General features: G+C 47.2%; 1 protein-coding gene across 1 annotated transcript in view; it reads right to left on the bottom strand.

The window, feature by feature from the left end:
* Slc6a2 (solute carrier family 6 member 2) overlaps positions 1-14,169 on the bottom strand; it is a 41,381-nt gene that overhangs the window by 24,312 nt on the left and 2,900 nt on the right. The window contains exons 2-3 of the mRNA XM_008830089.2: positions 5,137-5,268; positions 1,896-2,133 (exon numbers count right to left, since the gene is read on the bottom strand). Coding sequence (XP_008828311.1) covers positions 1,896-2,133; positions 5,137-5,268 — 370 coding nt within the window. The remainder of the gene's footprint in view (positions 1-1,895; positions 2,134-5,136; positions 5,269-14,169) is intronic.

Below are 14,169 nucleotides of genomic sequence, written 5' to 3'. Positions count from 1 at the left end.
CGGTATTGCATCTGACCATGCAGATGTGGATCATCTCTACCACTATAGAAAGTTTCATTAGAAAATCTTACTATAGAACATGAAACAATCATGGCCTCCTAGCCTATGACTGTTTGCACAGGACCTGAGAGATGGGGATAGAAAAGCAAAGTCTGTGGGCTCGGGACACGTGTAACCCAAAAGGCTGAGAGTATGTGTTCTGTTTCTGTTTAAATAAGTATGGGGTCTCTGCTCTGGATCACAAGATTCCTGAGGCTGGAATGAACTATCTGTCCTGTTCCACAGCTTCTGCCTGGACTCTGCACTTGACTGCTAACATGTATAGGAATCAATTAAATGGGCCCCACCCATGTTGAAGGGGTCAAGACAATGGGTGCTATCTTCTGAGGACAGAGTCATGTAAACATTTTAAATTAGGCGACTAAAGAGGGCAGCCACTCCTTCCTCAGAAGAGACTAAGAAGATTCAGAAGGGCAACAGATTAAATAGTAATAACTGTGGGTACAACCAAAAGATACAACAAAAACCCAGCAGCCCATTCTGATACAGATGAGTAAACTGACTACACTGGGATCAGGAGGACAACCGATCCTTACAGGAGGACTCCAATCAGTTATTCTAGAAATCGTTATGGAAACAGCAAGGACATTTAGACAAACTATGGCAATAATCCTTGCCTGCAAAAGTTACTCGTGTTCCAATATTAATGTGCTAAGCAATGTAGACTGAAGTATGAGAAACAAAATATTTGCAGAACCTTAAAATATCTCCCCAAAAGATGCTCACAAATTACCAAAGTAAAAATATCCCTATCCAGGAGGAAGCCGGAAGCTCCCTTGTGGTGTTCAAGGTTAGCATCATAGGTAATAAGACAGATTGGCAACATGTCCCCCTGACAGGGCTCACTGAGAAGGGCGCAGCAGCATGTCTATGAGCTCTTCTAAATGGACATACCCCCAATCAGAACATCAGTAAATAACAAATAAATCCACCTTGAGGGACATTTCATAGAGTCACTGGCCAGTACTCGGCTGAAGTGTCAAGGTCATGAACCTCAAGGAAAGACCAAAGAGCTCTCGCAGAGTGGAGGAGACTAAGGAGACCTGATAACTAAATATCAGAAAATGATGTCAACAAGCAGGGAAGCACGAGGTCCTTAGCAGAAGGACGTGAATGGCATTTTTTTTTCTGGTTTCCACAGTTGCAGCATGATTATCCAAGGTATCGACATCAGAAGCTGGGTGCTGTGTCTATGTGTTAGTCTCACAACTTTTCAACTTGTGAAATTCTTCCAACATAAAAATTTTTCTCTCTGTCTCTTTTTAAAACAATGTTCTGTCCTATGCCACCAACCAGTATCTCTCAAGTATGTGATGTCCCCAGGTTGGTGCAGCTGGCCTGCTTCCCCCATGAAAGCCTTCAGAAGGAAGATGGAAAGAGTTTCAGGATCACACTGACATGGGCTCCAGCTGCAGCTCCCTCTGCCAGCTGACTCCTGGATGCTCTCTCCCCTGACATCAGAAAAGCCATCCCTCCCACCAACCCAAGTTCCTTTTCCTCCCAGGGTCAATTTCTGCTACATACTTGCTCTCCATTCTTAAAGGCAGTTACTGTCTCCAATGTGCCTTTTATGTCCTCAAGATCCCACAGTATCAACCTTGCTCCTGTCTGTGCGCTGGCAGATGGACTCCCCACCGCTTCTCTCCAGCCCCATACCAGAGGCTCCTCCCACTGCCCTCTACACTGCTGTCGCCTCCCTCCATTTCTAGCTCACCAGCAGGCCTACACCTTTCCAATGCTGACTAGTGTCTCCCCTGGTCTTCAGTCTTCCTTAGCGCCTGGCTCAGCTCTTGTCCCAACCTCAGCATGCCCAGGACAAGGCGTTCACGACTTACTCATAAAATTCTGCCGCTGGTGTGAATTTGTACTTGGAGTACTTTGTGTGGTTTCCCAGCGCAGAGGCGTTGAGGAGCTTGGGGTCAGTGCAGTTGGGGCTGTTCCAGGCATGGCCGCAGTCAGTCCAGGGCAAGTTCAAGGTGAAGGATGCAAAGAGGTAGTAGAGTGACCAGGCAATGATGACATTGTAGTAGAAGCCGACATAGAGGGCGATGAGGATCACAGCGTAGCCCACTCCTGGGTCAGGACAAAGGCGTCAGACTTTCCCTGATCCAACCCCACAAGCACCTTACCTGTAGAGCTGACACCAGCCACTGTATACTTTGGCACCTCTCTTTTTTCTGGAGCAGACTGTCAGAGCCCCGCCATATTCCATAAGTACCAGCCACCCCTTTGCCTGAGAGCTCTCTTTTGTCATTGTAACCCTCTCTGCCCACACATCAGGCAAGGACAGACGTACGAAGGCCTTAATGCCACATCAGGGGTTAGAGTGTAATACTGCAACTCCCTAGCCACTGGGGCAGGATAACACAGAGCTGCATTTCATATTCACACCCATGGTGGAACTGGTCAGTGACATGGCCCTCATGGGCTTCCTCCTCCTCTCCAACTGATGCTCCTGAGTCTTTCTCACCTCTCACATAACTTTTTATATTTAAATCCTTGCCTCAGGATCACTTCTTGGGGAACCTCAACCAAGTAATCACTGCTTGGATCTCAGCCCAGTGTGTTCTACGGGTCTTACCCTCGACCACCTGCTTCCTGTGTAAATATACCAACAAACTGTTTAAGAAGCTTCTCAGGTACTATGCGTGTGGCTTTTCTCTAGAGTAGACACATTTTCTTACATGTTCAACATTGTTTTAAGGATTCTCCTCAGCATTAGGCCTGTGAGATCTGAGTGAGGATCTTCAGTACTTTGTGTGGTTTCCCAGCGCAGAGGCGTTGAGGAGCTTGGGGTCAGTGCAGTTGGGGCTGTTCCAGGCATGGCCGCAGTCAGTCCAGGGCAAGTTCAAGGTGAAGGATGCAAAGAGGTAGTAGAGTGACCAGGCAATGATGACATTGTAGTAGAAGCCGACATAGAGGGCGATGAGGATCACAGCGTAGCCCACTCCTGGGTCAGGACAAAGGCGTCAGACTTTCCCTGATCCAACCCCACAAGCACCTTACCTGTAGAGCTGACACCAGCCACTGTATACTTTGGCACCTCTCTTTTTTCTGGAGCAGACTGTCAGAGCCCCGCCATATTCCATAAGTACCAGCCACCCCTTTGCCTGAGAACTCTCTTTTGTCATTCTAACCCTCTCTGCCCACACATCAGGCAAGGTAGACATACGAAGGCCTTAATGCCACATCAGGGGTTAGAGTGTAATACTGCAACTCCCTAGCCACTGGGGCAGGATAACACAGAGCTGCATTTCATATTCACACCCATGGTGGAACTGGTCAGTGACATGGCCCTCATGGGCTTCCTCCTCCTCTCCAACTGATGCTCCTGAGTCTTTCTCACCTCTCACATAACTTTTTATATTTAAATCCTTGCCTCAGGATCACTTCTTGGGGAACCTCAACCAAGTAATCACTGCTTGGATCTCAGCCCAGTGTGTTCTACGGGTCTTACCCTCGACCACCTGCTTCCTGTGTAAATATACCAACAAACTGTTTAAGAAGCTTCTCAGGTACTATGCGTGTGGCTTTTCTCTAGAGTAGACACATTTTCTTACATGTTCAACATTGTTTTAAGGATTCTCCTCAGCGTTAGGCCTGTGAGATCTGAGTGAGGATCCTCCTCACTTGCTTGATGTAGCCATGGCCATCAGAGTGCTGTTGCCCCACAGCCACATTGATTGGTTAATAGACAGTCACATGACAAATCAGACCAGTGAAAGTCTTTGCATTCTTTGCACTCTTTAGTGAAGCCTTGGGTGTGTTAGAATTTTTTTGTTTGCTAATTTGTTTGTTGTTTTCAACTGCTAAACGCAGGATGATTTAACCCTGTAGTTGCTGAAGACCACCTCTGCTAGCTTTTGTAATGTGCCTGGGAATGAGGCCAACAGAAGAAAACAGACCTGAGACATAGAGAGAAGGACTCCAGACAGTACTGTTTGAGCACCTGGATCAAGCTACATCTGACCAGAACCCTGGACTTTACTGTAATGTAAGTGAATGAGTCAAAGAATAATGGCATGTATGCGTGAAAATGCCAAAATGAAACCCATCACTTTGCATGCTAACTTAAAAATTAGTAGCAATTTTTAAAAGACTATACAAGAAAAACAAAACAAAGCTAGCTTGAGTTGGATTTCTGGTGACTGAAAGGAAAAGATCTTGATATATGTGTCTTGTAAGACTTATGTGTTGGGGCTGGAGCGATGGCTCAGTGGTTAACACTGGTTGTTCTTGCAGAAGACCCGGGTTCGAATCCCAGCACCCACATGGCAGCTAACAACTGTCCATAACTCCAGTCCCAGGGGATCCAACGGCCTCTTCTGACCTTCATGGGCATTGCACAACATGGGTGCGCTTACCTACATGAAGGCAATACATGCATACACATAAAATAAAAATAATAAATTTTTTTTAAAAAAGACTTGTGCGTTAACTTGCCTTTACAACAGGACTGAGTACATTCAAGTTACTCAAGACACACTTGCCTGGTAAGTAGAGGCTCGTGGACACCACACTTGTCCTCCTCACCATTTCTCTAACCAGGGCTTGGGAGATACTAAGCCTTGCTCCGCACCCTTCTCCCAGCAGTCTAGGGGGCCAGGATTGATAGCTGTCATGGCTATTTCCTGCAGACCTGTTCTGAGTTCAAGGGTAAGTTGGCTCATCTCACGTGCCAGCTGCAGTCAATCGGTTATAACTGTTGTATTAAGCTTTCTAAGGCAACTTTCTGCTTAAACTTGAAAAGATCCAGGGTTAACTTGTCATGTCTGCCACGAGAACAAGAGATACTAGAGCAGAGGTATAGACACTGAGATTTATGGTGTCTCTACATTTTCCACATACAAAAATGGACTCTTTCCAGTCCCTCTGCTTGGTAGAGTCCAGCCTGGAATCCCAGGTTTAATGCTATGCCTCACATACCTAGTCACTTTGAATGGTGGATACGGTTGACCTTGTTAATGTCTGTGAACCCTATGTGAGAGCTGGTTGACCTTAAATCTCACCTTTGGATCAGGAGACTCCATGTAAGGTTTCAGGTAAAATCTTTGACTTCCCCCAAACCACACCTACCTTTGAAGAAAGGACAGATCTTCCACACTGTGGCTGCCCCTTCCCGATTGTACTGCCCCAGAGCCAGCTCCATGTAGAAAAGGGGCATCCCAGCGATGATCAGGAACAGTGTATATGGGATGAGGAAGGCACCTGCAGGGTACAGAGGCAGAGTCTGACCTGCTAGACCCCTGCCCCTTAAAGGACTCAGGTCAGGCTCAGCAATAGCTATTACAATCCTGTTCATCTGCTCACCTAGCCATTTCCTGAGGAGCGCTTTGTGGCAATTGAGTTACATGGAATAATTAAGAGGAATAACAGCAAGAATTATGGTAGTGGTTATGATCATAATCATAACAATGCAGTTCTGCAGTCAAATCAGTAAGATTCAAGTGAAGCAGAGATGCGGAGGTTTGTTTCTGCCATTTCCTTAGCCTTTGGTGCACAGTGTTCACCACGAAGCACCACAGGTGTAGTCTGTACCAAATTCACCTAAACAAAGCACCTTTTCCTTCATGAAGCATCACTCTGGAACAGCCTATATAACCCAAGCCTTTCCTTTTATAGGCAAGGAGACTGGAGAGAGGGAGAGAGGAAGAGAGGGAGAGAGAGAGAGAGAGAGAGACAGACAGAGAGATCGGTCCTGCCGAAGCCTGAGAGACAGAGAGACAGAGACAGAGACAGAGAGATACAGAGACAGAGAGAGACAGACAGAGAGACAGAGAGAGACAGAGACAGAGAGAGACAGAGACAGAGAGAGACAGAGACAGAGAAACAGAGAGAGACAGAGACAGAGAGACAGAGAGAGAGACAGAGAGAGAGAGGGAATAAAGTAACATCATCAGGTTTCTAATTTTCTCATAGTGGCATCATTGTAAGGCTTCATGCACTTTCCCAAGCCTGAGCTTACTCTATTCCTCCTGTGTCACAGCAGCCTACAGACAAAATATACAGTCAGGGTCATCGTGTCCCCTGGGGGACACTGCTGGATAGAGAAGGAACTCAACACTTCCTGAGGGCAGTTCTGGAAAGTGGAAGAAACAGGACTCTCCTTCAGGTCTTCCAGCCCATGGAGCTTGTGCTGTTACAGGCTGCTAAAAGCAAGTGTTGGTGCAAAGGGGCCACGAGATGCCCAGACAGTGAGGTGGAGGCAGTCTCTTGAGGGGTTTCTAGTCCACAAGAAGCAATCCTGGTGGATTAAGACAAGCCTCAGTGCCAGAGCCAGTTCTCATACGCCCTGGCAGTACATGGTGAGTTTCATGGGCTCTGGTACTAGAAGGTGACTCACAGGAATGCATGCCACCAAAGCAAGAGTAGCTCCTTTTCATGATGCAGCCAGAGCAAACCCAAATTCCTTCTGAACACTGGCTTTAGCTCAGACACTGTAACCTTGGAAATCTCTGAGCCATCCCCATCAGGAAGCTAAGAAAAATTGGAAGTGGGTGAAGATAACAACATTGATGATTTTAACATATAGGCTACAAGTTCACAGCTTCTGAGCCCATACTGGGATGAAGGAACTTTCCACACAACCCCAGTGTATCTTCACAATGGCTCTAAAGACCCAAGATCATTACTGCTTCCATTTTATAGGTAGAAACTGTGGTTCCACACCAGGAAAAAAACAGAAAAGGCACATGGTATCTAGGGTATCACCTAGTGACTCAGTCTCTGCCTTCTGCATGGGAAGCCCAGGACTCTCAAGGATGAAGCATGATGTGTCCACCCTGATCTTGCAAGAGCTAGGTCATTCCCAGCTAGAGATGGGCCTAAAGTGGACTGTAGGGGAACTACTGGAAATATATATCTTCTGCGTATCAGGCAAGGTACCAGGCATCTGAGAGTTCATTTGTGCTACCTAGAATTACTCTGGTAGCAAACTGCTATGTCCATTTCCAGAGGAAGAACCTGAGACTCAGGGTACCAAGTGACTTAACCAAGCTTATCTATCTGGAAAGTGATAGATCTGGAATCGGGCCCAGGCCTGCCTGATTACAGAGCTCCCGGGCTATTCTCACCATGCCCTGCAGATTTCAGAACACTCCAGTGCAGATAAAGGACATGCATCTGAAGAGGAAGCAGGAAGCAAAGTGTCCTGGATCTGGGATCAGCCAAGCCACCAGGTCTGTATGTCAAAGGCTAGCCCAGCACTCCAAGCTCTGCTCCAGGCCATACTTCTTTGAAATATCATGTGCCAAGGACCCATTTCTTCCACTAAATTCTGCCTCTCCCCATTTCTCACATGAAAGGCCCTTCTGGCACCAGTTCACATGGCTGGCAGGACACTGTTTAATGGGCACCCAGTCTATGCTAAGCCACACAATTTTTCATAGTAGTCATTTAAAACCACCCCTGAGAGAGAATCAGCACTACTCCCACTTTATGGGCAAAGAAACCGAGGCTTAGAAATGTCCAGCTACTGTCCACACAAGTAAGTATTTACAGTTAGTCTTCAAATTTGGATATTCCTGAGCCCCGCTCTGCCTTGTAGTTCCATGCCTTATCCCTTGGGCCCATGAGCTGGGAGTCGGAGTAGGAAATAAGATCTTAAACAGGTGAGCAGGCCTGAAGACTGGTCACACCCCCGAGGAATCAGAGGAAAGCCAGGCATCACTACTCAGATCTTGGCACTAAGGTTTACCATCATGACTCCATGTTTTCTTCTTGTTAGCCAAGGTGAAGGACCAGAAACAGCATTAGCCAGTTCACCAGGGGTCTTTTTTGGGGCCTGTGTTTTCAACTCTAAACCTCTAGGAAGTACTTCCTACCCAGTGTAGCTCTGTTTAAGACCCATCCTCTCTGCTGCTGGTTTCAAGTCAAAGCAAAGCAAGGAAAACCCGAGACAGCAGTTCTCCCCAAGGAGTGGCCCTGATGTGGGCAAACTGAAGCTTCAGGGATCACAGATCCAAGAGATTCAAGAATAAGTATGGCTGAGTATGAACGAAGATCAGAAAGCAGCAGAGGGTCCGGTGTTGTCTGTTAAAAGAGGACGCTGAGTAGCTCACTGAAGTGAGTTTGCTTGCAGCAAAAAATGAGGGTGTGGCTGAAGAGCTAGGAAGGGGCTTCAGGGACGGCTGAGGTTAGTTGAGAACACCGTTTTATAACCATCCCTGCAGCAGCATCTCGGAAGCCAAGGCTGCTTACAAATGCCCTAGATGTCACTGGCCCTGCAGAGTCTATCACTGCTGTGCCCTTGTGGTCCTGTATGACTCCTGTGCGGCAGAGCCTGAAGATCTCAGGGATCGTAAGTTCAGAATCCTGTCGTGGCTCCAGAGCGCTCTGGCTGTGTATGCAAAGGGCTCAGAGAGGCAGACCTGGGAAAACACAGCATGACATAGCTCCCAGAGGGCTGTTCCCAGAAAGTCCACAAAACATATGCTTACACACTACAACTAACAAGCATCTGTGAATATTCATGCCATGGTAGGCCTACACTTTTGCATACAAGGATGTGTATACCACCTTACCAGGAAAAGAAATGTCCACTGTGAAAGAGACTCTAGTCAACGGTTTTTGTAATGATTTAGCAAAATGGGAAAAGTAGTCTCATGAGGGCCACTCACACTGTGAGACACCCCATCATTGCAGAGGAGCCCCACTGGCACAGGAGGCTCTGGAGTGGTCTGTGGACATGTTAAGTCCTCAGGAAAGGAACTCACCAGCCACTAAGATCACCGAGTGGGCAGGTGAAGACGATCTGAGAAAATGAGAGGGTGGGGCTAGAAAGGGGCAGAGAGAGGGCCCATGTCTGAGGAAGTGGGGTGAGGTGGAGAGGCTGTGGTTAGGGAGCACTTCAGGAAAGGAGAGAAAGGTCTTCTAGGCCAGCCTGATGAGGACTCACTTCCTACAACTGGATTTTGGCCACTCTGATATGTGCAAGAAGCTGGAATGCACAGCACTGCTTCCCGGATGTCTGTGCTTCAGCTACAGGATGTCACTGCCTGAGGCATCCACCAGGCCCAACACAGCCTAAGCCAATGCCTAAGATAGCCAGGTTTGGCCCTTCCAGCACCTCAAAGGCTAGTGTGCAGAGTAAAGGAAGACACCTAAACACTTGTGGGGCTGGAGAATAGTCCTCATGGAAGCACAGTTCAAAATAACTACAACATATCTTTTTAACACAACTGTTAACTACAACACATCTCCTTACTTTGACAGGAAAGCTTTGTTTTGGTTTTGGTATAAACCTCAAGTTTGGAATTCTCAGATCTTGGAGCTCTGAACTGGACTCTAGTTACCAAGAACGGGTCTTGTAGGCCCTCTCTCTTTCCCGTCTCAACTCCTGTCACACAGGAGACCTCTGACAGATGCCTGTGGTGTTTTCTGCCCCATGTCTGAACTCTGTACATAGGCCCTCATACAGCAAGCTCCTGGCCTCCCTCAGACGAGCTATTGCAGACCTGAAGTATAGTACATATTATTCAACAGGGAGTTTGGATTGTTTGGACAGGAATATCCGGAGCCTGGTATCTGGGGCATGGTTGGGTAAAGGGGCAGGGTTCTGGGAGGGCAGGCCTTCCTAGCCTGGACCAGCCCTGGTAGAAAAGAGCAGGACAGAGTTGATCTCTCCAAAGCCCAGGACCCAGAACAGACTCTGTTGCCTAGAGTCAGGGGTGATCCTTGTTCCCAGTCCTATACTTAAGGACCATAAGTCCTCCCATTAGCAGACCTTCTCTGAGCCTTAGAAACCCCTGTGTAAATGAAGATCATAACAGCTGTTTCCTCGCTTTACTGTGATAATCCCAGATAACAGAGGTGAAGCACGGGTACTTGGTGGGTGCTCAGTCAATGGGAATAGCATCCCATAATCACACAAGATTGATGGGAGCCACCTGTGGTGATTGGAGACAGGAAGGAGCAGTTCACCATGTAGTTGATGGTGGCTGGGCCCTTGACAGGTCACGGTCATACACACTAGTCCATCTGGAGGCAGTTCCTTAGCCTCCTTGCCCCTGTCCCAGGTATCCAAGTAAGTGTGATGATGGCAAAAGCAGGACAAAGAATATCTCAGGCTACTAACCAGCTCCATTCCCAAAAGCGGCTTCCTTGTGCTGCAGACACGTACCTCAGGATTGAAGGAACTGATCGCCCTTGGTGGGAGGGCTCAGCCCTTGCTGCCAGCCCTTTGGGAGTTACCTTTGCTGAATAGAATCACCTTGCCCAAGGCCACTTTGTCTTCTCACAGCAGCTATTATCCAGGGATTGATCACAGCCAGAGTCTAAGGTCCCAACATCCTCAGACCTACTCCCAACAAGGTTAAGGGCTTCTCCCAGTTTCAGAGAAACTAAGGGGTGCTGGTGGCTGGGACTCCACTGAAACTCCCTGGCTGGCCCATCCCCTCCTCTAGCCAGTGCCACTCCTAGTCTTTCCTCTTCCCCAAATCTCTCTACTTTCTGAAATGTCTTCCCCAGTTTCTGTCTCCGCAGCCTCTACCCACTGCCTTCCGTCTACCTGACTTCTGTCCTCCTGACTATAGAAACAAGTCTTTCCTAAGGCAATTCTCTGTGTCTTTGGTGTCACATACAGTTACCCCTCAGAGTCTTTATCAATCAAACAGCTGGCTTCCTGTGGTCACTTCTGTAGAAAATCATGTTGATCCTTTAACAAACCACGCCTAGATGGATCAAGTTTGGAAAACACCAACTCTCTGTTGTGGGTAGGGTACTGACCCTCTGGGGCCTTCTCTAGCCTCCTCCTCTCTGAGACTCAGCTTCTCCTGGGAATCTTCAGTGCCCACTAAGGGCCTTTCCCTCTGTAACCTCAGTCAGAGTGAGTGAGGCAATGTATGTCTTTGTTCAATCCCTGGACTTTGCTGACCCACAAGGAGCTCCTCCATACACCATCTATATTACATACATTCTTGGTGTTCTGAGTGGGAATTCTATGAAAAATGATAGGAGCTAGCTTTTTGACCCCAAAAGGAATTGCCTCTCACTTTCATGTCAGCTCAAACTGACATCTTGCCTGAGCTTTGAGATGAAGAACAGTCCTAGAGAGGGACTGCACTGGGACTCACTGCACTGACAGAGTGAACCCAGTTCCTCTCCATAGGTCAGTATGGGTGGGATTCAGGGACCTAGTTTGGAAGCTGCGTCTCTTTGTGCAGCAACTCTCCTCCTGCTTGACTTTTGCTAATAACGCTGCAACTTTAGAAAAAAGGATGCTTGAGGATTCTGGTTCCCAATCTTCTCTGTCCCAGCCTCTTTAAGAGGAATAAAGGTGGTTGGAGTGCTCAGAACTGCATTCCTGGGGAATTATGACCCTTGAACAGGTCCCCACCTCCCTTATTTGGAACATATTCAGAATATAAGGAAGTATTAGCTTTTAGGATATCTGCAGTAGACTACAGGCTCCTTAGACGTGGGGCTTGCCTTCTGCTCATGCCTATACTCTTGGTGGACATTAAGAAATTCTTTTTTGGTTGAATAAACAGGTCTCTGAAGTGGCTGATGTTCGAGGGTACCACTAATGAAAGCCTTGGGCTTTCTCACCTGGTCCAGTGGCTTAATCTTCACTTATGAAGTTGGATTTGTAATCTCAGGGCAAGATATAAATTTTCTATTAAACCTCACCTGATTGGAAACAGCCCCCGCCCCGCTCCCTTTGACCAACTCAGACTAGTGAGTCAAATCATGTTGATGAGTCTAGATCAGTGTCTTACCCCTGAACAGGAATGTACAGACTCCACATCTTGGAGTACCACACTGGTGGACTTCTTGCACATCTAAGCTGAATAATAATTATCAGCTGGGCAAGCTCCCTGTGTAGATGTCTCACAGCCAGGATAGACAAGAAGGGATCGAATTGGGAAACCCCAACCATCTGTACCATGCTCTCCCTCATACATGGTTCTGAGTATCCCAGGCTAGAGATGATGCCAAATGGCCTGTGAGTATCTGAGATTTGGAGGTGGCTGGGAGTCTACTGGGGACTTGGAACCGCAGCATCTCTTGGGATCCCATGCAGGAATGCTAAGCCCTTTGTCCAGGTGAGAGATCTATAATGATACAAGATCAGGATTTCAGGACATGTACAAAGCCCAACTCTTGTCCCCTAAATCTGCCTTGCTAGGGCCCCAGGATGAAGGGGTCTTCTCCTCTGCCTTATTTTCTTTATCAGTCCCATCTCAGAATAAATTATGCTTACTCTAGAATCAGGACATCATCCCATGCCTGTGTTCAGATGCAACCAATGTCATTAAATAATCCCAGCACTTGGGATGCAGAGGCAAGCCGATCTCTGTGAGTTCAAGGCCATCCTGGTCTCCATAGCAAATCCAGGCCAGCTGGGGCTACAGAGAGACCCTGTCTCAAAAAGACCAAAAAATAAAAAAATAAAGAAAAAATAACAGAAGAGCCTGGCGTGGTGGCACATGCTTTTAATCCCAGCACCTCTTGGGAGGCAGAGGCAGGCGCATCTCTGTGAGTTCAAGGCCAGCCTGATCTGTGGATCAGCAAGTTCCGGGTCAACTGGGGCTACAGGGAGATCCCGTCTCAAAAAGACCAAATTAAAAACAAACAAACACAAAACCCCACAAGCGTAGCATTTCTACTCCGCCCCTGTTATGTGACACTGTGTCAAATACTTTGCCTATATTGTCTGATGTCATCTTATTCTTTAGAAAGGTGCTGAAGTTATTCCTCTTTTCTGTACAAGGAACCAAGGCTCAGATCAGAGACAGCTTGTAACTTGTTTGAGGCCAACTCACTAAGCAAATGTCAGACTGATTCAAAGTTATGCCCAAACCCTAAAAGCTGTAAAGTCACCACAAGGTACTGTACAGAGTGATTAGCATGGTGTTTATCAAACAGAGACAGCCATGTCCAGAAAATAGTCCAGAAATGGGTACCCAGCCACCTTCCTACCTGTTACTTCATAGAATTCAGCACAGACCCAATCCAGATTCAAAAGGAAAAATCTAGAACCCACAGCTTGTCATGCCAGCAGCTTGGTTTTCAGGAAGATGTTCAGACAGGCTGATTTTGCATAGTAATTCATTCAGAAAATATTAGCCAGGGGCCTAAACTATTGGCATCTTTATCATTTCAAAACATTCTCTAGTCTGGGCCAGCATGAAGACTCAGACTTGGAGAGTTCTGTGTTAACGCTGGCACTGGAAGAGCACATAGATCAGGTTGGCAAAGGGCTAGATGGTAAAGTACATCTGTAGCCATGGCACTGGGGAGCAATGAATCGTGAGGATCATTTACGCTCATGTCTCTTTATACCAGGAATTTTGGTGCTTAAGGTCATAGTGAGTGTCAGAGCTAGGATTCACACTCAAGTCTTTGGCTTCTTCCAAGAGTGCAGAAATACCTGCCTACCTGACCATCTCTAGGGCTGAATTCAGAATCACTGAAAGATAATTGGTTCATAAAGAACAGCAGGAGGTCTCAGCAGAGATCAAGGCCAGAAGAGAGCTCAGCATCCCCTGAAGCTGGGAGAGGGGATCAGAAAATGGACTGCTCTGATCTCCCTCAATGAAGGGTTGTACTATCCCTTCCCAGGCGGACTGCAAACTTTGTAATCAGCACTGGAAATTCACTGATAGTATCCCCACCCCTTAGCCTAGCATTCAAGATTTCTGTATCCCAGCCCCAACTTGCCTCTCACCCTTATCTCCCCTGGCTTGCCCGTTGGCCATCCTGTGCTCCTTTTCTGAGAAGCCTGCCCTAGAAGTATGCTAAAATACTGCTTTTCTGTGTCCTCTCTGTGGAGAGCAGCTGAGTTCTAACAGAGCCCACTTCCTCTGAGTCTCTGCTAAGTAGCTCTACAGCAGCATCACTCTCACAGCTACCTCTTGCTGCATTTTAATAGTACTAAAGAGCATCAGCCACCCTCTGGAAACCATACCCTAGACAGGCTCTCCAGAAGTACTGCAGCATTTAGTCCTCGACCACCCTCTTCAGCTGAGCAGTATTATTGGACAGATGAGGAAACTGAGGCTTGGAGAGTTGTCCAAAGTCACATAGCTTAGAAACTAGAACTTCATAACTTCATAGCCAAGACTCCTAATGTATAGTACCTCTCTCTCTCTCTCTCTCTCTCTCTCT

This window comes from Nannospalax galili, unplaced genomic scaffold (genome assembly GCF_000622305.1).
Source record: "Nannospalax galili isolate Female #2095 unplaced genomic scaffold, S.galili_v1.0 scaffold274, whole genome shotgun sequence".
Taxonomy (NCBI): Eukaryota; Metazoa; Chordata; class Mammalia; order Rodentia; family Spalacidae; genus Nannospalax; species Nannospalax galili.
This window is presented reverse-complemented; position numbering and strand designations above follow the sequence as displayed.